Source organism: Aulonocara stuartgranti (assembly GCF_965226115.1).
Source record: "Aulonocara stuartgranti genome assembly, chromosome: 6".
In the NCBI taxonomy this organism is placed as follows: domain Eukaryota; kingdom Metazoa; phylum Chordata; class Actinopteri; order Cichliformes; family Cichlidae; genus Aulonocara; species Aulonocara stuartgranti.
The window spans coordinates 22459640-22484850 of NC_138944.1; the positions used below are offsets into that span (position 1 = coordinate 22459640).

The 25211-nt window shown below is 38.2% G+C and overlaps 1 protein-coding gene across 1 annotated transcript; it reads right to left on the reverse strand.

The window, feature by feature from the left end:
- Positions 1-942: 942 nt before the first annotated feature.
- Positions 943-23470, reverse strand: suclg1 (succinate-CoA ligase GDP/ADP-forming subunit alph). Its single transcript, XM_082535423.1, has 9 exons — positions 23364-23470; positions 21409-21509; positions 18150-18266; positions 17697-17913; positions 17235-17291; positions 14853-14936; positions 12342-12493; positions 7984-8172; positions 943-1962 (listed from the first exon to the last, which is right to left on the reverse strand). Exons 1-9 carry the CDS (start codon positions 23395-23397, stop codon positions 1936-1938), a joined length of 978 nt encoding a protein of 325 aa, XP_082391549.1. The 5' UTR covers positions 23398-23470; the 3' UTR covers positions 943-1935.
- Between the last annotated feature and the right edge of the window lie 1741 nt (positions 23471-25211).

Below are 25211 nucleotides of genomic sequence, written 5' to 3' on the forward strand. Positions count from 1 at the left end.
CCTTGGCTGACTGCTGTGGAGCAGATAAGAATAGGCTGTAAAGATGTCCAGTGTAGGGCTTTATATGCTTCATTACACACTTTTGTTCCCAGTGAGTTAATTTAAATAGATTCTGTGGGCACAAAACCAACTGTAACCTTATTTTCCCCTTTCATTTTCTCTCACCCGCTCCACACTCACCTTGTGTTCAGTAATGAGGTGTCGGTTTAACCTGCAACTTTTTGTGGAAGTTGACTTTGTGTTGATCAGAGAAAAACCTGAAAGTTTTCTGTGAATGCTCACACAACCTGTATGTTGCTCAAATATACAGTCTTAGAAAATACTAGCATTCAGAGCAAAGCTTCACTTTACCTTGGCTCGATAAAACTCGAAAACCACACACGACTGTTGTAGAAAGCTTGGGAAAAACGGCAGCCTCAAAAATAATCATGCATTATGAAAGTTTTACGTTTTGTTCCAGAGGTAAGAAAACCTATTACACAACCCAAATGAAATTTGTTATGCTAATAACTAAAAATCCAACCACTGAACTGAAGTTCCTCATTAGTATGTCACACAGTGCACTTGGCTAAGTGTTCATTTTATTTACTTATTTAATATTTTTCAGCTTAGATGCCTCCACTCAACAATTTTCCTCATAACCTCTGGATGTTCAGTGGATAAATGTCACGACGCAAGAGTCGTGCCCACGAACTAACGGAGAGAAGAGAAATCTGTTGAAGGTTTTAGATTAACGATTATGGGTGTTGTGTTGTCTTAAAGTCAAGCGCAAGGACAGGCTTCATTTTTCAATACTGACAAAGGAAATGCTACATTAGATACTGCATTGAGTTGCAGATACTCGTGGAGACCATCCCTGGATAGACGTGACATTACGACTTCCACTCTCTTCACGTCCTTTCATTCAATAGTGACTTGAGGATAAATGACGCTTCAAAGAACTTAAAGGACACTTTGCTCACAATTTATTCAAGGGACATATTTGTGGTACTGACTCTCGACAAACCTCAGAGCAGTTCACGCTCCAACAAAGAGAGGTTGAGTAAAAATGGAAGGTGAAACAAAAGCTTAGTCTATTTTGTAATCTCAGAAATTCCTGCTCTCCCTCAAAGATTGGCACTGACAAGCTGATACTAGTCAATACTAGTGTTCGACTTTATGACTGAATGTGGTAAATTTGACTTCTAATCTCTGAACGAAATAATCAATTGGCCTAATCATCGTTTCTCCTTAAGAATGAGTCAAAACTGAAACCAGATGCAGTGACTTTACAATGGCAGTCAAATGAGGCGTTTTCAGAAGTGGGATTTATTAACATTGCAAGAGAAGCACTTTTGTCATAAATGCTCACCTGGCAGTTGTTTCTGTATCTATACCACATTGCCTGCACCTTCTGCATCCCCATTTAAGTGATGATTTGTACTTCTCGAGTTACTTTAAGGATGCCTAAAAATCTAGGGACAGCAATGCCGTTCTACAAGGAGACCACATCTGTTTCTTACATATGCCACGTGAAAGTACAGGCGACACAGCTGACAAAATGATATGAGAAATGTTTGTTATTCGGGTGGGCAACCAGTGAAATTAGTGATGAAATCCATCATAGAGCAGGAACAGCAGAACAGAACGAAACAGATCACTGTGGCGTCGATCCGTAAGCTGCCGACATTGTGTGGAGAAGGAAAACATCCATAAAGCTTTTCATAGTGTACAATGGTTTCTTTAGGATACCAGTAAAACACTGTTTTATTCTTTCCATTTATGTGCAAGGTATGAGTTCATGGCAGAAATTACAATATAAACACTTCGTGTGCGTATCGTAGTTGAAATAATCGGGGTTTACAGACACTGTAGGGGCATATCCACCTCCAGACTCAGGCTGCTCATCTCAATTTCGAGGCAGGGGGTAAGAGGTCAGCTGCCTTCTTACGCAATTTACAACATCTTCCTCTTCTCAAACTCCTGCAGAGATGGACAACACAGAGGAAGAAGAAAAGAAACAACGTGACATGAAGTGAGACAGACGTGAATGATTTATTCATGCAGAATTCACTCAGCTCTGTTTTGATCCCATGTATCAGATCTGCTGTTGAAGGGGGAAAACAAAGGCGGCTAGAGCTGTGGAGTGCCTGTTTTTTTTTTTTTTTTTTTTTCCTTCTTTCCTGGAGAGTGCAAATCATGTAGCACGCACATCTCACTAAGTTCCAGTTGCCAGCATTAAAACAGCACACTTCCTCTGATTGATAGGGACTACCCATCTGCAAAAATCTGATTTATGCGTGGTTATGGTTGTTCTGTTTATCAGCACGGTCCAACCATGTGACTATAAATGAGAAAGCATTATGTTAGCCATTAAAAAGGATGTTGCTATTTACATATTCAATTTGGGAAATATCACACAAATCATAGGATGATAGAATACGTCGTTCCCAGAGAATTTTCCATTCCACAGGAGGAAAGTAACTTAATGCAAAAGTCATTTATCAGGTCTACAGAACACACAAGTAGTCATGCACATGTCGGCCTATTCCTCTGTGGCGTCTGGATACCTGAAGGTCTACTGCCACCTTCAGGAGGAAACAGGCTTGTGTTTGAATAATGTAAAATGCTCGGTAGCCAACGCAAGCGCATTCTTTGAAGCAACAATTAGATGGAGTGGGAGGAGGGAATTGGGGAGCCATGATCTTGTTCACCAAGTTTGTGCTTTACAGATGAGGTACAATTAGAAGAGGGGAGGAGGTTAGGCTTTTGGCTAAAAAAAAGGAAAAAAAATAAAAAAAATTAGAGGACACAAAAAAAGGGTAATGGGTTGGAAAGAGTGGCAAGAAAGACAAGAGGGGGTGTTTGTGACAAGCAGACAGATGCTTTGTTGGTCCGTGTCAACAGACACTAACTCAAAGGTAGGAATCATAGCACTAAGGTAAGAAAGCAGAGCCGTCTGTGAGGGAGGGGGAGGAGAAAAAAAAAAGGAAGAAGAAAAAAAGAAGCCTTCTTTGTGAGACAGCGTCTAATGGTTGACAAGTCAAGAGCAAGAGGGGGAGTAAAAATGAGCAAAGTAGAGGTTGCCACTCAAAAGCGACAGGTGAGAACACGCCTGGATTGAAACTGGGGAGAGCAGACGAACATGTAATGTGAAAGAAAAGCAAAACCTTTACAAGCGAGCAATGACAGCTGTGACACTTGGGCGCGGATACATGAAGAAAGCAGGCATTGTAAATATGGTCAGCACGCCTGCTTTAACTTTTAAATATATTACAAAAACAAAATCCAGATTCGATATTTTTGTGTCTCCATAAACCTTTGCAGCTTTATCAGCGGGATAAGATAATACTGTGATTTTGTAAACAAGTAAAAGGTCATAATTATTCTTCCTTTGCATATAAATTAAGTTGTTCTCAGATAAATATAGGTTTACTGATTTCTTCTCCTTGCACCCAGCGCAACTAAATTTTGCCTTTGTTTATCATTGCGAGTGTGTTACTACTAATTTTTGGCTTTGTGTGGGACGTGGAAACCTACAGGAGCTTATTGTATTTTTTGCATTTCTTGCTGGTCTGCAGTGGGCAGAGATTGTTTTGAAATGGATGTCACACACATAGTTCAGCAACAAAGGAATCTCATGACATTTGTAAGGTTGTTTGCTTATAACTAATACTGCATGATAAAAACCACATCCATGCAGCTCTGTTGAAGATTTTTTTTGTAGTGGGGTGCACATAAGATTTTCTTTTCCCCCTTAATTTGGGCGTTTAATGTTATTTGGAGATTCAACAGTTTAGAAGTTGTACTGTAACAAAAACATACAGTACATGCAAAGAAAATGTTTTTAGTTAACTTGAATAAGAAATAAAAAGGGTGTCCTAGCTCTGCTGAAACAATAAAAATGGCACAAACACTAAAAGGATGATCACAATCCTGAGATCTGTGGGAAAGAAGGTGCAGCAAACAAATTGTAAAGATGAATAAAATATTCCACAATAAATATCAGGAAAAAAGAGAAAACTTCAGGCTTTAAATCTTTTAAGGCTATGACTTTATATCTAGTTAAAAATGAGCCATGAACTGGTCGTTGTCTAATCTTCATCCTGTTACCCCCCGTCTGATAGAAAAAAAGCCGCTGATTCAGTGCGTTAGTGCAGCTTGATGCTGAAGATGTACACCTTGTTCAGTTTCATTTTCCTGTCTAACATGCATTAGACAACAAAGGACCAAAGTTACACCCGAGGAATAAATATTCCTCATTCTGCTGCATTTTATTATTAATATTATTTTTTTTACTTTTACTAAATTTTCAAATGGCTACACACAGAATGACAGAAGGAGGCACTATTAGTATACTGTGTCCTACTTACAAGTGAGCTCTCAGTCTGAACTTGATTATTCTTATGATGAACATGGTGCAAGGATTGGAGTGGGAACAAAAAGCAGTCATGTTCCATTAAGATGTTTAAGAGGTTAAACTATTATTAACACTTGGAATTAGAGATTTTACTGAAACCTTGGCCCTTCTGAAATGTCGAAGTTTTCTCGAGCTCACAAAATACTGTTATAACATCTGATTGCATTTGATGACGCATGTATAGATTTCTGCAGATGCACGTTTGGACTCCTGATGTTCAGGTTCATGCAGGTCAGCTGACACAGTAATTCCCCGGTTGTTGTTCCTGCCTGCGGAGACAGCATTATTTCTACTTTCTTCTCTTACATGTTATTACTCCGATTAAGGCGGTCAATGAGATTAACAGAGATGTATGAACACAACGTGCAGCAATATGAGCAACCACGCAGCACGTTTTTCATCATTACACGCAATGATTATGAATTAAACTTTGGGAAAGAAAGTCATGTAAATCTATATCTGCGTGCAGTTGTGCCAGCAGTGGTAATGAAAGTATAAGATGATGAATGGGTGTAATACATGCTTTCACTTTTTATACATCTTGTTAACAGTTCTTCCCTAGAGATAAACTGAAATAAAGAGGCAATGCCAGCAACTCTGCCACAGTAAACACACATTTATTAATTTCTGCCCTTCTCTTCTGCCTTTCTTTATAGCATATTAAAAGTTCAATCTCAGCCTTTGCTACTCAGAAGAGATAAATAACTAAATAAACCTCCTTACATGAGTACATTAACTGTGATAAGAGATACAAGTGACCAGGATCACAAGATATTTTGGTCTGCAAACTAAAGAGAAGAATTATCACAATTTCACTTACATGTAATTATGCTTAAAATATGTTTATTCATTAGTTGATACATTGCATAAACTTTAAAAATAAAATAAATGCAAACAAGTATATTTTATAGTTCTACATTAAACAATGAACCACATATTTATGCATGGGGTAGATATCATAATTTTTTGCTTTCTATGCATTTCTTGTCCTAATTTTTAAATTGCATGTATCTGAAAAAACATAAGTGTGACATAAATTGTTTGGGATATAGTTAAATTAATAAGAATTCTGCTTGCTTCTGTTTAAAGCGAAGCATTTTTAACACCGTTCCCACCAATGACTAAATATTCCAGCAATAAGTATTTTCATATCATGCGATACTGTTAAATTTAACTATCAATCAGCTCTGATCCACACACAGACACATGGGGGGGATTAATTATTTATTGGATCACCTGCTGAATTTGTAACTTCGCCCATGACATTAATAGTCTCTAATTTTTGTGGCAGTTTTGTTTGAGAGAGAACAACTAAAAAAAATGCATTTTTCACTCAATGAAATTCAAATAGATTTGTATATATGTATGCATGTACAGTATGTAGGTAAAGTATTTAAAACCCAGCCAGAATTCCCAAAGCAACGGATTGCAGTTTGTGTGCCTCATGGGGACACATGCCAATGAATTACAGATACCCCTGATCACAATTCAGTATGTTTAGAAATCACACTTGTTCACAGAATCTCTTCCTTCTATTCCAACCTTTCCACCACCACAGGTGAGACCAAAGAGCTGTCAAAAGACTGCAGAAGACTACTGGTTTAAGCCAGGGCCTCCTCGCGGTAGGATATCCCAGACCGGAAAACCTTACCCAAGAAGCAGCCGTCTCCCTTCGATGTGGAGGAGTAGCAGTTCTACTCTGAACCCCTCGCAAAGCACTGAACTCTTCACCCTATCGCTCAGGGAGAGACCATCCACCTTTCGGAGAAAGCTAGATTAACAGATTGATGGCTTTCTCATCAACAATGCGCCATTTGGTGACAGACTGTTGCATAACATTTAAGACAGTTTACCGACATAAGCCATCAATTCAATTTTACCAATTAGATTAAACGTCAGCTAGTCGACTAATTACACACATACCTAGTCGTGGGTTTTCCAGTATGACAATGTCCCAAATCATATATAACAAAGACGCCAACAAAGGAGTGCCTAAAGAAGCACATTAAAGTCATGGAGGAACCTATCCAGTCTCCAGACCTCAGTCCTATTGAAATACTGTGAAGATTCAAGCTGCCAAGTATCATTTAGAGAGTGTCAGTAAAGAGGGGTGAACCAAAATCCCTCCTGTAATCTTGCAAACCTGGTGATCACCTTAGAAAGCATCTTACCACTGTGCTTTCCAACAAGGGTTTCTCCACCAACTACTAAGTCACATCAAATACTTATTTCAATCAATGACAAGCAAAATTAATTAAAAATAATTTTGCAGTGATTTTCTGTCTCCCTCCATTAAAACAAAGCTATAACAATAATAATTTCTTTATGTGACCAAACTTAAAAATTCAGGAGGGATCAAAATTATATCCCTTACTATAGAGACTTTTTTTTTTCTTTTTCAGGGCTGTCAACACTAACGGGTAAACGCCATCATCACAATTAACGAGATTAAAATTTTTAACGCAATCAACCCATCTGGAGCGTAGAATGACTCTGAATGTCTCTGCCAACGCATTTTGGGCAGTTTATTCAAAGTTTGTCCGTTCTGCGGTCCAGATGCGCTCCAAAAATTTTAATCCCGATGACGGCGTTAACACGTTAACGTTGGCAGCCCTAGTTTTTTTTTTTTCTTATAAGAATCTTACTGAATTTAGGTTTAAAAAAAAAAGAAAAAAAAAGAAAAAAGTGCTCCTTACACAAAATAAACCTTTTGCAAAAGTTAATGTACGTCACTGGACTCCCTGAGCATTTTACTGCTGTAGGTGGATGAAGCAGAACTTGTTGATCAATGGTTTAGCAGTTTAATATATAGCACTGAATCATAATTTATGAACTCATCATACATTTCATTTAAAGTTTTTAATCTGAATAATACTGATAATGATAATAGATGCGGACAGATAATTTTTTTCTAAAAAAAGAAAGAAAGAAAGAATAACTATGGCTTTTTCTCTAAAACAGACTCTCATTAACCAACTAGTTTGCAAACACAGAACAGTAGAAAAATTTTTAAAATGTGGATTCATGATCAATTTAAAAAATAGAGATATAGATAAAGAGAAAACTCCAGACAGTCAAGAGAATTCGGTTTGAAATGTTTGTATATATAATGTGTGTATACGTGTTTGGAAGGTGTGTGTGTGTGTGTGTGTGTGTGTGTGTGTGCGCGCGCGCGCGCACGGGCAAACTATTGATGTGGTTTTTGCCCTTTATTGCAACTTAGAGACAACACTGTTAAACTAACTTCTTAAAGACTACAACCACAAAAACATGACAATGTAATTTCACCTTTCATTTTCAGCAAGACTCTGATTTTAGGCGACAAAATTGGGTTACTCTAACAAATACCAGCTCTGGATCAAGCTTAATTTCACCATGACAAAACCATGCAAATACACCCACCTGGGCATTTGTTATTTATGGCACTGCTAGCTAAAAAGCTTGCTGTTCTCAACTGATCTAAAGTTGCCTGCAGTCATTTCTGACAGTTATCAACCACTGACACATTGGAGCCGTACTTTCCATCACTGTTCATGATTACTAATCTTTGAGCCTTTGAATATTTACTGGTCCAAGTGACTCACCTTGAACATAGTGCTGCCCAACTGAGCAGGGGACATGCTGACTACAACTCCAGCTGACTGGAGGGCTGCAATCTTCTCTTTGGCTCCACCCTTTCCGCCAGCGATGATGGCACCAGCATGGCCCATTCTACGGCCAGGAGGAGCAGTTAGACCAGCGATGAAGGATACCACAGGCTTTGAATTATCACCCTGGAAAAGGAGGAAAAGGAAAATCGGAACATAAAAATGGGGTGAAGATGCACAGAAAAGGGGAAACTGCTCAAGAGAAAGTGTCAGATGCAAATAGCATCAGAAAGCACAAGAAGAGAAAAGTTGAATCCTCTTTCTGCACCTGCATTTTATTCATTCATTAGAAATGAAACACCCCTTGTCCTCCTATTAGAGAATCCCATGATAACAGGCTTGTCTAACCTGCCATCTCTGTCTCAGTCTGCAATATTAAAACAAAAGGGTCAATCAAGCCATTTAATTGCATGGGTTGGTGTATGACCAGATAGGGGTTCAGGCTCCCGCCGTTTCATATCATCTCATTTCTAAAATGGTAATTAGTCATGTAGGCACTGATTAGCTCAGCACCCATCTATACTGCTTTCTCACTGATGGATGATACATTCAACAGTTAAGATCATTTCCAAGGTGAAGAGAGCTAATATTTCATCTTCACCAATAACACAACTAGCAAGGGGGACTGTGTGTGTGTGTGTGTGTGTGTGCACACACGCACACACACACACACGAACAGCAGCTAATATTTCATACTTAGGAATAACAACATAATTGCAGAGGACTGCTTGGTGCGTGTGCGCATGCACAAATTTAAACTAGCGCACAAACAAACACAAGTGCACGCACGCAGCCTTAGTCCTGTGCTTTCAACAGAGGCTGTGGCTCATCCGGTGAGCTGCTTTCAGAGGGTGAATGTGGCATGCTTTACAGCCTTTACAGCAATATAGTGAGGTCCTTCAAAGACACCCACTTCAAACTGCCATTTCAGCTTCAGATTCAAACCTGACACTGGCAGGAACAAAATGGCAGCTACTAATATATACTAGAGATGACTTCTGATAATTAAGACTCACAGGACATATACCAGCCGGGGAAATGCTGAGGACCTTGGCTCAGAAATGCACCACTAATGAGGCATTAACACTTGAATAGTTAACAGGGAAATGAAAATAGGGAGGGAACATCATTTTAAAGTGCTCTAAATATGTTGGAAGCATCTGCTCTATGCATCGAAAATGTATGCATAAAAACAAATTAGCACAAACAGCCCACTCAGTATTCAGGAGTCAAATCACGTTCTAAATAAACAAACCAACCTCGTGTGGATCAAGTCTTAAATCTAACTCAAACGCAAGAGGTTTAATTACTCCATTAATCCCTGCTTCCCCGGGCTCCAAGTAACAACTCATACAGGGAAGGGTGTCATATTACAATATCCCTTTACCCGTCTTTTGTCTTCCACTGTTAGCTGTACAGATTTATTACCTTAATTATGAGACCAATCGCATAATATAACGTTCTAACACCTCCTCTGTGCCAACATGACTGGAAAACGCCTTTGTTCTATAAACACAAAATACCCTGCTCTAAATTGAGGAATTGTTTTCATAAGCTTAAAAGTAAAACTGGGACACGCAGGTGGCCTCACCAACATGATGAGGGCGGGGTGTAAATAACATGTGCCAGCGCTTCAACTTCAGACTTCATCCAAACTACAGCCTTCCTTCATTTTCAGGGTTTTTTTTTTTCCTCACAGAATAAAATGTTTATTTAAAAGGTCAGTGGAGATGGGGTGAGGACATTTTATTTATACATACCCACCACAGTAGTCGAGGTGCCAAATACTATGACGTATTTGGCATGCATGACCCAAATTTTAATATGGCGGGGAAAGCCTTTTTCTGTTAGAAAGCCTGTGAGACTCTTGTATTGATAAACCGCTGATACAGGTGATGTTATAAAACCACTTTTTACTTGGCAATAGAGGGCATCAACACCAATGAAGGCTTAATGCTGACATATGCCCTACATCATAAAATCTGACAGCAGAACCTAGTGGGAAGTATGAGTTTGTTTTCTTGCATTTCACTGAATTAAAGCAGCGGTAGACAAAATAGTGTGCAGTAACTCAGCTGTAACACTGATGGATACTGAAATCAATACTTTCTCCCCTTTTGGTCTAATATGTCGTTCGCACGTCAGGAGATCAATTTATTAAATGTTGCATAACATAAATCAATCATGACACTCAACCTTTAATTTCAATGGGCATTGAATACACAACGTGTCCAATGTGGCACAATTTGTCAAGCTAATGCGAAACGGGGCATTTAAGAAACAGTTTTGGGTTTAACGTCTTGAAATGAGTAATGTGGCCCTCTGTGAATACATACTGAAAAAGCTCAGCACAAAACTGTTTATTTCACATGAGATATTTTAATCTTTCCTGTACTGGCTGTGTTGTGCCAGGTTCAGCCAAGGCTCAGCTGGGAAAAATAATAATTTGCTAAAAATAAAACGCATCCCTTCAATAAAACCCAGTTATTATGGAGTATGAACCTGTTTTTGAAAGATGTCGAATCAGTTCGGAGGTCTGGTTATATAAAAAGAGAGTGGATGATGTAACCACGCTAAAAGACCAGAGAATAGTAGATTTGTGGTGGTGCTGGTGTGTCGAAATTTTAGCAAATAAAAAAAAAAAAACTGATCGATTTATACTGTAAAAAACAAACAGAAACAAGAATGACCTCCATGATTTATGAAGTCTGCTACATGTGCTGCGCTCTAGGGACGGCCATATCGTTTTAATCTTTGAGCGTTTGTTGAATTACACAGAAGTTGATAGTTTATGTGACGACATGTTGGTCTGGTAGTGAGCATATCTACAGCTGCTGGTAGAAGGTGATGGCAAGGCACCGTTGATACTAAAAGATGGAAATCCAAAGACTATGCCAGCTCTGTGTTCAAATCCAAAATAAGATTAATAAAAATAAGAGCCTTTTTGAAAAATCACAAATCTATCAGAGGAGATCAAACCAAATACCAGAATATCAAACAATGACCATTAGAGAGATGTGTAAGATTAATGCTTAAATGTGGGATTTCGTTTGGAACAAGACATAAGGTGGGTTGATCGCTTATATCACTGCTGTCAATCAAATTTAATCAAATCACACCTACGCTAACCTGATGACGCACATTGCCTGTTTTATAATGTGCTTGACACTAAACAATAATATTTGATATGTTCTTTTTCCCTCCACTCACCTTAGACCTTATTTTAGATAAATCCAAGTTTCAAATCAAACTGAAAGTTTACTGGACCAGGTTTTGGAGTTTTCCACCCTGCGATTAAAACCAAGAAGATACTGACAGAAGCAAAACATACTTACGTGTATTAACATTTTATTTTAAGGTAGCCTACTGCTTATTCCAGACACTGCCATTTTCACTTATGGGAGCACACCGCTGGCAGTGCATCAGTGACTTGAATTTGAATGTATCCAAATCTAGAAAAGTTGAGTTAAAGTAAAAACAATGTCTTCAGATATCCTTCTACCCTTTTTCAACTATTACAGTTAAAGAATGCCATTTTATGTACGATGTTCTACACAACTAACTTTCAACATGAGATCTGCAGCTTACTCCCACGCTCTGCTGGGCTTTTTCTTGCATGTGTTTCATTTGAACTGTCCCTTCCTGTCAACACTCTGGGTGATTGGGTGGCGGGTGTTTGTACTTTATTTGTAGAGTGTGAGAAGTTATTCTCCTGAGACGCCAGGAGGAGATTTGCATGCATTAGAGAAGCTGAGGGCAAATCAAATTCATTTCTTAGCTCGAGAGCACCATAAGCGCGCACGTGGACACAGAAGCAAACACATGCACACGGAAAAATTAACAGGCTAAAAGTATTCAGACCCCGAACAAAAAATTATTTTTTAAATATATACAAGTTCACAGCCACTGGGATACACAAGTCAATCCTCACCCGACTCTTTATCATATGTGGTCTCACAAAATGTTCACTGTTCATCAGCACTGCTGATTTCAGAACATGTCCTGTGAATCATACCTTCATCCCATCTGTCAGCTTATCTTGATCACACAAATCACACTGACACAGAGAAGTAAGAAAGCCAGCCTGAAGATACGATCACGCTCATAGCTCATATGATGGCTTCCAGTCTTCACTTGAGCTGACATATTTTGAAAGGGCATAACTGAGAGCTAATTCAGAAAAGGATACATTTTTTATAAGAACAGATATATGTGTTAAGGTGAAGCGCTGTGTGAGGGGATATTAGCAGGAGAGTGAAGTGAGATTATGGGTGTCCAGTGTGTCATTTCCTTACAGAGTTGTGCTGTTTCAGGTACTCTGCTGCATTCTCCTCTGCATTTCCTCCAATTTCTCCAATAAGAATAATGCCCTCCGTCTTGGGATCCTGCAGGAACACCTCCAGACAGTCTATGAAGTTTGTGCCATTAAATGGATCCCCGCCAATACCTTGCAGGAGACAAAGCAAACACTTGATAATGATAATGCCTGTGAAGGAGGATCACATGGCTGTTCAGGCTTCATCAAATAAGCAGCCGCTGGAAGCCAGCTTCACGTCAACAACATCCGATAACCACTACCAAGATAATCTGGGGATGCTTTGCCCGGACTGTTTCACACAACAATTAATATTAACTGATTTAATTTCCCTGTAAATCTGGTCTCATTTTCATTGAGCAGTGCCTTGATTAGCAAATGATGTACAATATACTGTATATCAAGTGACTTTTAAGCTCTAGTTTAGCATTTCAGCAGGGCAAAATTGACTCTGCACAACAAATAAACATTGGACACAGATCCTTTAAATGTCCTACTACTTGCAATGCCAGTGCTGACCAGTGACAGAGAGCTAAAGCAATGAGCTGGAAACGCTGTAAAGCTCTATAAAATCAAAAATAACTGCAGAGTCATTTCTGAGACATTTTGTTAGGGGAGAAAAAAAAAAGTTCAACTGGACAGAGTCAAAAAAACCAAACATTCTCAATCATTTTTCAGTTTTACCTCAATTGTCCCAAATCATCTGCATCTCTGCGTGGTACTTTAATGTCTTTTGTTTCATATCCAGGAAACAAAAATTACAAAGCTTTTGAAAACCACAAGGGTGCAATAATCATTTTTAACAATACTTTCCATCAGGATCTACAAAAGCAAGGGCAAATCTCCACAAGACAAATCTCCACAGACTCAATGTCTTCTTAATTTATATTCGCACCATTAGAAAACCTGGCAACACCAAGAAAAAAAAATTACATGCATACTAATCAAAGCGCACCCACATTAACAGCAACAAAGATGACAGTGATATTAAATATTGCATTAACTGTAATTTGTTGTAGCCCCTAGGTCATACTCAAACTTCAGAAGTCACGAGCAGACCCACCAATAAACTCCGTTTAATGAACTCTACAATATTTAATACTGTTGCGGCACTAGCTTTATGAAGTCTGGCTAGAGGACACTCCATAATTAAAATGTCTAAATAATGATGAAGCCAAGTTGTTTTTCATTTAATTCCAGAGTCCAAGTAGCTCTTTGATATGGATTTTCTGGTGGCACACAAGTTGGCCAAAAGAATTTGTTTTTGTAAAACAGTTAATCTTTTGATGTTTTGCCAAGATGTAACAGAGCTGGATGTGATTGTGTCGTTACTGAATGTCAAGATGTTCTAATAAAATCTAAACAGATATTCTGAGCTGCCTCCTAGAAAGCAAACATGCTGATGCTCATACTGTGAATAACAATAGGGAGCGATACAAAATTGACGAATGAATACACTGGGTTTTTAAACAGCGGGAAACAGAGTTTGGGAAAATGTCACAGGTTGTGCTATCAAGCAGCATGTGTTGTTAATCCATGCTGTAAATCAATGAATTATTAAAACAAGGCTATGAGACACTGTAGAGAAAGTAGGGTAATAAAAAGATGGGTGGGTTAATGGAAAGTCCCACATAAACATGTGAGATATGCAGAAAATATGATATTACCTGCAATCCTTTATCTGCTTTTATTTACATTTGTAATAAATGTGTCATTATTTTACAGAATGTGTAAAAGCTAGTATTGTCTTTTTTGAGATGTACCTAAAAAAAAACAAAAGAAGCATGAATTTAAGAGAAAAAAGGATATATTTAAGATATATGGTACACAATCACATTTTATGTACGGCTATAGATGAGCGAGTGAGATGAAAAACACTATCCTTAAGATTTTCAGGACAAAGACTTTTGAAAGTAAGTTTCTATATCCATCTGAGCCACTCAATGGATCTGTCCGATCTCAATAGGGCTCTTCAAAGATAGCAGCACCTTTAATGCTCAGATCTGAGAGGAATATTCTGAGCACTGATCAGAAAAGTGCCTTTTTATTAGAAAACGTCTGAGCTATTTGCTGAAATGTATTAGCATCTGATGAGTTTTAGAGCAAGGTGATCTTCCAAGTTCACCTTCCTATTTCTACAGAGTCCTGTAAAATATTCTTTTTTTTTTTTAAATTTAATCTCTGGAGTAATTATTAAAGATGAAAGTCTAATATCTTATCACGTCTAAGGTCCTGCCAACATTCACAGTGAGGTTTAAATTAAATATAAGGATGTGATGTTGAGTGCTTGGTAATAAGTGACCAGCATGTCTTCAAACCAAATGCAGCACATACTAATATAAAATTCTCTCTGTTCATGCCTACAAAATCTCCCTGGCATCTACTTCGAGCAGTTAAAAGCTTGTTTTATGTTGCACAGATATAAAAATGCATTCAACAGCACTGCGTGTTCAGTTTAAACTTAATATGCCAAAAGTCATTGGTAGCTTACCAACACAGAGTGACTGGCCCAGGCCTACTTGCGTAGTTTGATGCACAGCTTCATATGTCAGGGTACCCGATCTAGAAACAATGCCTGAAAGAAAGAACTTCTTAGGTTTCTTTGCTTACAGTTAAACATCATTAAAAGAAATATTGGTCAAAGGTGATATAATAAAATAAAATGCAGCTGCCATTTTTTTGTCAACATCTTTTTACCAAGACATAAAATACAAAACGGATCACCATCATAACAGCTGCTCCCTCTATGGTGCGGTAAAAAAATAAAAATATAATAATAAATGGCAGGCGATTTACTACATATATAACAGACTTCCTGTAAAGGTTCACTAGCCGGGAGCACATGCTGCACGTCAAGCTGTCAACAGCAGGAGCTCGATGTAAGATCTAAATAGTGCTGTGTTTAAAAATAAAAAAAAAAAAAGGAAAAAAATTTCAACCTGGAAAGAAAGGCAGCGTGTTTTTCTTCAGCCATTTAATGACTGTGGTTGGAGAAGCCTGAACCAACAGGTGAGTGTTATTCATTTTGAATTTTGACCCCTTTATTGAGTGTCCCTGTTCAACTACTAGTTAGCACCAGAGATGGGCAATAACGCGTTACTTGAAAAAAGTAATCAGATTACAGTAACGAGTAAAGTAAGGGATTACTATTGCAAAATCGGTAATTAGATTACCGTTACTTTCCCATAGGAACGCTGCGTTACTGCGTTACTAAAACCATGATTTTTTTGCGAGAATGTCTCATGACAGTGACGTAAGCGAGTGCGACGTTCGTGACAACAGCTGTGTGCAGATCAACAATGGATCATATATCGAGTGCGGGAGAGAGTATGAGCATGCAGCGTTTAAAGCGTGGAAGTACTGACCTTACTTTGAGTTTGATTCCATAAAAAGTGACAAAAACATTAGTGTCCGTTGTGCGTAGGAAGAAAACTTTTTACAGCGAAAAAACCCCCTAAACTTCCAAGCAAGCACCGAGTGCGCAACGACGTAATGGGAAACTCACAGAGAAACTCGCGGATTCATCAACTGACCGCAGCACACCTGCACCAGGGTAAACCTCCGCCTACCCCCAGTCCTGCTTTACAGGTGAAAATAGAGCAACAGGACCGCTGAGTCTTTGACTTTATTTATTTTCTGCTGTGTTTTACTTGCATCTATTTGAAAGAGTAGTGAGTGTAAACACAAAAAATATTTTCTTTTATGTGCTGGAATGTGCAGAAAATAGGTTTAAATGTTAAACTAATTTATTCAAGTCAGAGAATGTTGCAGATAATTAAATTTTTGCTTGATGCATAAAGTTAAAAGATTAAAACTAATAAAACAAGTAAAAAAAAAAGAGACTTTTCCATTTGATTACATTTTGTATGATGGATTATGCAGAAAAAGTAGAATTGGGCTGAAAGATCTATCGCTTTATCACCTCTTCAGGTTGTAAATCGTGTTTTTAAAAACTAACTAAGTAACTAAGTAATTAATTACTTTTTAAAATAAGTAATCAGTAAAGTAATGGGATTACTTTTTGGGGGAAGTAATCAGTAATTAGTTACTGATTACTTTTTTCAAGTAACTTGACCAACACTGGTTAGCACAAATATCTAGTGAGCCAATCACACGGCAGCAACTCAGTCATTAGAATGAGAAAAGAAAGGTGATTTTAAGTATCTGAGCGATCCATGGTTTTTAAATAGCCTGATGTACTGATCTGAGTATTTAAAAAAAAAAAAAAAAAAAAAAAAAAAGAGCTGTTGATCTGCTGGGATTCCCATCTTTAGGGCTTACAAAGAATGGTGTAAAAAAGAGAGAATATCCAATGACAGGCAGGTCTCCAGGTGAAAATGCCTTGTTGATGCCAGAGGAGAATGGCCAGACTGCCTTAGGTTAATAGGAAGGCAACAGTAACTCAAATTACCACTCGTTACAACCAAGGTATGCAGAAGAGTATCTCTTACACAACTCTTCAAACGTTGAAGCAAAAGGGCTACAGCAGCAGCAGATACCACTCATGAACAGAAAAAAGGAAACTGTGGTGACAATTTGCACTGGACCACAGAAGACTTGGGGAAAAAAGGTTGACTGGTCTGAGAAGTCTTGACTTCTGTTACAGCAGTCGAATCTCTAGGAATATTTCTAGCATCTTGTTAAATTTGTGCCATGAAGAATTAAGAAGGTTCTGAAGTTGAAAGGGAGTCCAACCTGATACTGGCAAGGTGTGCCCATTTAAAGTAGCCAGTGAGGGCATACAACACCATGTAAGCTCTCTAGATTTCACACATTCTTAAATACATTAACTTTTGGCATTTTAAAGTTATATTCAATTATGCTTAATGTTTAAAGCTTTTGCCTGTGTGACCTTAGACACATCACCACTCACCGATTCTTCCTTTCTTGTGAATGTGGCCTGGCATGATGCCAATCTTACATTCCCAGGCTGAGAAAACAAATAAAACCCACATATTTCAGTGTATATCTAAAACAAAACACATTGTTTTTTGCAGTTCACATTTGCAGTTCATTATTACTTCATTGTAATTTTTTACAATTTAAAAACCTGTTTTTAAACTTTTTCTTCTATAACAATAAGTAATAATAATATAATAAATAACAATTTTTAAAAAGACAGTCATTTGTCATTTTCTCCATTTTATCTACTGGATAAACTCCCATGATATTAAAAAGGAAAAAAATCACTGTTATTATTAATGCATTAAATCTCAGGGAGTCCATGAGAAGGAATTTGGGCTTTCAACCCTCTCAGCCACCCCCACTCACAAAAAAAAAAAAAAGGAAATAGAAGTAAGTATATTTGTCCTCCGCTGTGTATTTATGTATGCACTTACATTAATGACTCCTGGGCAGTTTGGGCCTATGAGGCGAGTAGCGCTCTGGCGCAGAAGCTTATGTTTGACTTTAACCATGTCCTGCTGGGGGATGCCCTCAGTGATGCACACCACCAGAGGTATCTCTGCGTCAATGGCCTCAATGATGGCTGCTGCCGCGAATGGAGGAGGTACATAAATCACAGAGGCGTCTGCCCCTGTGCCCTGCTTTGCCTGAAGCAAAGAATAAAAGGCATTGGCATTGCATCAAAAAAAAAAAGAAAAAAAAAAAAAAAGGGACATTCTCAAGTTATGAAACAGTGCCACCTAATGTTACGTTACAAAAATCCATCTGCAAAGGATCACAGTAGGAAGAATACAAACTACATATTTTAGTTCTTGTTTTTAAAAAAGAATTACAACAGCAATAAGCACAATTACAACACAATTAGACAAGGAGTCACACACACCTCCTTCACAGAGTTAAAAACTGGCAGGCCAAGGTGGGTCTTGCCACCCTTGCCAGGGGAAACTCCTCCAACTAACTGGGAGCCATAGTCGAGAGACTGCTGACTGTGAAACGTCCCCTACAAGTGAAGAGGAAGAGAGCGCAATCAGTTTGTGTACACATGTGTAATGAAATGGGTACAGCCACTTCTACTGCACCAACATTGAGATATCATTGCAGACAGAGTGGAAGTAGGAAATATGATGCCATCCAAGATTAATCACCGGTGCTGCTGAGAAAAAGGATAAATACAGAAACTAGGCTGGATTCTAGCAGGGGGTGAAGGCACCGGTAAATATATTCAATGAGAAGGAATCTAAATGATCTTGACAAATAAGTAATGATGTAAGCTAAGTTTAATCTCCTAGCAGAACATTTGAAAAACAAATCAAAAGCAGCGTTGGATAGTCGCCAGCGCAGAGTGTGAAATATCTCCCAAGAAAGTTAGTTTACAAAATATTTCACACACTGTCACTTCCATGTGGGCCACGGAGAACATGTCGTGCTGCACTGCCAAGGTTTGTGCATTTTATTCTAGACACGCAGGAAAGCGATTCACCACTTTGCTTCAACCCTGCCCATAGAAACGCGTAAAATATGATAATCTCAGACATCCTAGCTCAAGCATCGGGTTAAGCATAGTTAAATCTCAAGAGTATACACATTATGATGCACTAATACTTGATCTGCAAACACAAATGGGCTGTTTATAACAGTCTGTGAATGCTGTAACTTTAGTAAGACACTTAACTTCCACGCCTACACGTAAACAGAACATTTAGAATATTTCACATGATCAAACTACAGTTTCAATAAAGAGCTGAAAGCAACTGGCAAACAATATATGTGCCGTACACATGCTTTAAGACTTACTTCAATGAACAGGATACAGCCGCAGTAACACTAAGGGATCACAATGCATTTTGTAGATCTGTGAAAGAATAATTTAACTGAACCTCAGTTGCACCTTCGCAGAAAATGAGCTCATGAATTCAGACCGAACTGATTTTCTGCTGAACGAATCCTATCTGCGTGCAGTCAGTTAATTATCACTCGAGAGGCTGAAACAATGTAGATGGAGCAGCACAGACCGTAACTACAAGCGCAAATAAATGACCTTAATGTAAAAATTATAACCAGCCTATTAAGAGGAATTAGAAGCTATGAATCAGCATTTTCCCGCCCATTTGTAATATAGTTCTTCACCCTGCTAACTTTGCTGTTTTTGCCGGTCATTATTATCGCAAATGTTGGTACAATAATTTTGAAAAATGACTTGCTTATCAAGCCAGGAAGACACGGCAATGTGCACTCAATAGCACTTGCTTCATTTCTCATCCTTTTCTAATTACCCAGAGTGTTCACTAGAACTATATTTAACAACCTTTTATTATGTTGAAGAGAAAATGGAAGATGAAAAATGAAATGTGAGGAAGGACGCGGGGCGGGGGGGAATATAAATCTGTGAAGTCCACGTTTCTGGCTTGTTGAACACACTTGCCAAGAAGATTGTAATTCTCCTTCACTGCCACTTTTCAAAGCAAATCACATAAGGTTTTTCATGCACGGAAAAAATAATAAATGAATCAAAGGCTCAACAATCTGCCAAGCAGAGTTAAGCTTGGTTAAAACCATGATAAAGGGTAGTTGTTGGGGGGAGGGGGGAGGGGGGGAGACAAGTCAAATTAAAAATGAAAATTATTTTCTATTTAAGAATAAGCTGGAAAAATTAAAGGATCAAACTTGATTTATAAGGCTGAAACAAATCCACAAAATCCACAGCAAACAGCAGAATCACAGCAGTATCAAGTGTTCCAGCATTTACACAAACTTAGCATCAGGGACTTTTTACCAAACACTTTTACATTTTGCTAACTTTAACTATTTAAATTATTACAGTGCCGCAAAGCCTTGAGCCACCCCTTATTTCTTTGTACTTTACTTCAAAGGAGCCAGGCTTTCTTGTATTTTTAAGGTGCTCTTGAACAATACTTCTCTGAGCTTTTTGAAGGTCTTTCAAAGCTGTTCTTTGGACACTGAATGTTTTTTCACTCATTTATAGCCCAGTTCTTGACACTGACCTATGAACAAAGCTCAAGGGACAAACCAGCGTTGTGTTTACATAGCATTGAAAAAAAAGGTTTTTAAAAAACTGTTTTAAATTGTAGTGATGGCAAAGCTTAAAGCTCTACAGCATATGAAGAGTATCCGAAAGTCTGGATGTAAAAAATCCAGGAAAGACATGCACCAGCCCTTCAGCTGATCCTCAACTGATCACTGATGCCTCATCAGAAATAGACTCGCTGGAAGTCATGTCCCACAGGTACACAAGAATTGGATTGAAAGTCAAATGTAAAAGAGTCCTATGGAGTGATGAATCCACGTGTGAAATTTTTGGTTTAAGGCAGGTGCAGGCTGTGTCATGGTTTGGGGCTGCATTTCAGCCAGTGGTGTTGGAAATCTTGCCAACAATTCATAAGTGTTGGACTTATGAACACAGGAAAATCCTCAGAGTCTGGACCTTAACTCTATTAAGAACAGAACAAAAAGCAGTTAACATCAGAAGGTCATTCAAAACAGCTTTGAATAACCTTCGAGAAGCCTGGAGAACTATTCCTGATTATTCCCTGAATGTTTGCACATGTTTTAATAAAGCTCTGCACTTACTTTCCGTTTTCCCAACAAAACAAAACAAAATGACCAGCAGACCAAGGCTTTTGCACAGTACAGTATTTGATTCCATTTTAAACCTTTTAAACAACTTTCAAATTGTTAGTGAAATTATGATTCTCTGTTTTGACATGAGTATGTGCCCTGAGAGAATAGAGTAAGGAGTAATAAAGGATTCTGCTCTCCTTGGGACAATGCAGGAGCTTTTCTTCATCTTAGCCAAGGTTTTAATGCTAAAAGGTCTGAGACAAATCTCTAAGACACAACAGACTTATTAGGCTGTAAACATAAAATTAACTTGAACTATACTGACATAACTTGTGCCATTAAAACAAAACTGAATTTAGGCAGAAATAAAGAATGAGATTTTTACAGCTGATGGAGATGCACTTTTAAAATGTCCTTCTGGTAATCTTACTCATACAGAAAGTCTTTGACATACAAAAATGAGGAATTGTGTGTGCAGTAAGGAAAACCTGAGATTTCACAACAAGATTGCAGTAACTTAAACTGATGTGAAGCAAAAACAACGAGAGGTTTTCAGTCCAAACCTGCTTCCCCGTGAAACCTTGGCAGATGACCTTCGTGTTCTTGTCGATGTACAGGTTCTTTCTTGTGCCTGTGTAGCAGTGTCTGACTCCACTGTGCTGCACTAATGGACGGGGGAAAAGGGAACAACAGAGTTTTTTTGTTATTTGTGAGAACTTAACATAGAGGCAAGACTACACATTAAACCTGTTTTGTTCAAAGGAGACATGTTTTGCAACAAGTAAACTGCAGTTTCTCTCAAATCTGAACCGATCCTAAACCACTCTTCTCACAGTGGACAGCAAAGTGTTTAATCAAATATTTACCTTTCAGGAGAAACCTAAGCTCCACACTGTTTTTGGCAACAATCTTTTACCCTCCAACTATCCTTCAAAGTTGCTGAGCAACATTTAAAACTTTCTTTTAAGACTTACAGAGATATGTTTTACAGAAAATGTTACCAAAAAAAAAACCCCACTCAATTTTTAAGACTTCTGTTCAGTTTTATGATAATTTTAGTTAACCTACGGAGGCATTACAAGTTAGTTAGTGTTTGGTGTAACAATGTGTCCAGCAGCTGCAGGTCACGACTCAGTTGAAGAACTTTAATCAAGGTTTATGCATGCTGCGAGGCATCTGATAAGACAAAGACTGTAGGTATTACATAATCTCACCTAACAGGTAAAATGAGAAATATGCTGCACTACTCACAACATGGCTATGAGACACTTTTACTACTATACTACTGCATTAATGTCAAAAGACTATGTAGTTAAACTCCCCTCACAGCAGAAAATTACCATGGAAATCAATAAAGAATCAAATATAAGAAGAACTGATAGTGACATTGACGACATTAATATAAATTAAAGCTCATCAGTCTCCAAGCAGCAAATGGGTAGCTAGGTGTTTCATATTTTACAATTCACATCCAACTGCAAGAAAAAGAACAACGTATTTTCTCATTGTGCGTACACACAGTTCGAAATGCATTTTCTATACAAATATTAATTATATTAAAACTGCATCTGTCTGACTAATAACAATTATTATTTCAGTTCTTGCAGTTCCTTCAATGTCATGTGAGACTCGAGCTTGTCTTGTGGTGATCCTTTCTTCCCTCTTACTCACTTTGTGAAGCTACTATTCAAAAATAAAGGTGCAGCCTATTTACTAAGAGGACACTGCCAAAATAAATAATATGACACCGCGATCTCTACAGGCTAAAACAAATAAACTCACAGGCTTCTTTTGCCGAACACACTGTCCTGTAGCCCAAATGCCCCAAAATCATTCCTGTTTTTCTTTTTCAGTTCAGCCCTAACGCGTGTTTGTGACTGGGCTAATATTAACCAGCAGCCTGACTAACTGAACTTTGGCCCGCTTTCAAACCTCCCAACAAGACACAATTTATCAGTGAGATAAGCAAAGTTCATCTTAGCTAAAGTCTCAAGAAAGGCGTACTAAATTAAAGTTATGTCGCCCTCTAAAATCTAACGCAAACTTATTTTTACATTTTTTTAACTGTCAGAAAGTAACATGCAAATAAACTGCCTCAAAAAGTTCATTTAGCTGCTTTCAGTTACTGCTCGATAACATGGGCTGATGAACCTGCTGTCACACACAGCCGTTGTAGTTCACAAGACATGCAAGGTCAAAGATCAACGATCAACAATTAACACTTGTACGGAAGCAGGCTGGTAGGTGCTTAAAGTTAGATTTTATTTAGCGTAAGGCTAAGGTCCTGCTAACTGTCAGTGAGTTTTCCCTGCATTCCTCTACGGTCTCCAGGCTAACGTGGCTAACTAACGTGTAAGCCCCCTGACAGCCGACCCACAGGAGCCTTGCTAGCCGGTGCAAAACTATACGTGCCTGCAAAGCTAATGTAGAGCACACAGACGGTAAGTATACGTGCGATACCGAAAGCAAACTGTCAAACAATTTGTATGACTAAACTATTGTTTGCTACAATACTTACAAAGCAGCCTAGCAAACAATCTGCTGTGAGACATCTTCGGTCATTCACCAATGACACTGGAGACTGAGGACCTCTCACAGGGATCTTAGTTGACCATAAATATCCCGGTGGAATCGAGAGTTTTAAAGAAAAGCACTATAACAAGTCGTTAATTTGCACTGAATTTATAATTGTCAGTATTAACTCAAATAAATTACTATTATTTATTTTTAGTAAGCGGTGAGCTTGACAGTTGCTACACAAACACCGGGGTTAAAAAAAAAAACAGGCGAAAAGTAGGATACTTGAACCCACAATGAACTATGGGTAATGAAGTTCTGACACAGTACTTGAAAGACAGCACCAGTGCCATAATGGCACTAGAGGGCGCATAGATCATGTTGATGTGGATAATGCCGCTGAATGTCACTTTACAGGACCCTGAGCTAGAAATAAATATTGTATATTGTGTTTAAGATGTTTGTTTCTTGACCTTGGAACAGCAGTAATTTGAAAGGGTTCTAGTTCACCAAGGTCCTGGCAGTCTTAGGAGCTTGAAAATAGGGCAACTGAACTTATTTAAGTTTGTTGAAGAAGTTTTGCCTCTCATCCAAGAGGCTTCTTCAGTTATAAAACCAAAAGGTGGAGAGTGCTGGGTATTTAAACTCTAGTGGGGATTGTCTCTTAGGAGGTGGTCGTTGACCCACTATTAATCATGTGTGTAAACACATGAGCCAAGGTATGAAAAAAGGCGTGGATCATTACTAACAGTAACAGTAATGATTCAGGTGAAACCATCGTTTTTGGAGTCCATATTTCGAAACACATTGAGGCGATTGATGTTTGAACTAGCACAATATAAATACATCTGAGGCTTTAGGATATTTTTAACTGCAGGACACAGGTAGGACACACACACAGATTATTGCCATTTTGTGAGATTTTATTTGTTTATCACAGGTACAGTAAAAACAAAGGTATTTAAACTTTTATATAGTAAAATGATACATAACAGTGAATATTACCGATACATCCAGAATACAATGCACAGCTGTAATCAACAAAACCAGACCACCTTAAATATATATATATATATATAAATATTAATATTAAACAGCCGTTAAATAATCTACAGACATCTTCAGCTATTAAAACTGCCGAGGTTTTCTTTCTTTGGAAATCCCATTCTAAAGCAAAGATAATGTGTACTGTTGCAGACTTACGTGTAACTCCTACTAAGAAAAAGGAGCTTATCCTACGTGAGTTTACCATGATTGGTGGGTTTCTAAAAATGAAGGCAGGTTTCTTTAAATTTTGAATTCACTGTGAAATGACAGTGCTCTTATAACTGCTGCTAATTTACAGTTCCACAAGTGTGAAACACGAAAAAAAGACTTTAAAAAAGGGGGAACTACTTAGGCTTAGGGGTGGACCGCGACAGTTACTAAAAGCGTGCAATAATTTTGAATCAGAATCATCAGAATCAGAATACTTTATTGATCCCTGGGGGAAATTATTTTTTGTTACAGTGCTCCATTTTAAACCAACATTAAGACAAGACAGACAATACACTAACTAAGAATAGTACAATATATACATATATATACATACATACATACATAAGTCACTCATAAATAAATAGTTGGAAAAGAAACGTGTGTAGTTGTAGCAGCAAACAGTGTGTTAAGTGGATGAGTTGTACAGGGAGATGGCCACAGGCAGGAATGATTTCCTGTGTCGTTCAGTGGTGCTTTTCGGTAATCTCAGTCTCTCACTGAACGAGCTCCTGTGACTGACCAACATGTCATGGAGTGGGTGGGAGGTGTTATCCAACATTGTCTTTATCTTGGACAGCATCCGCCTCTCCGA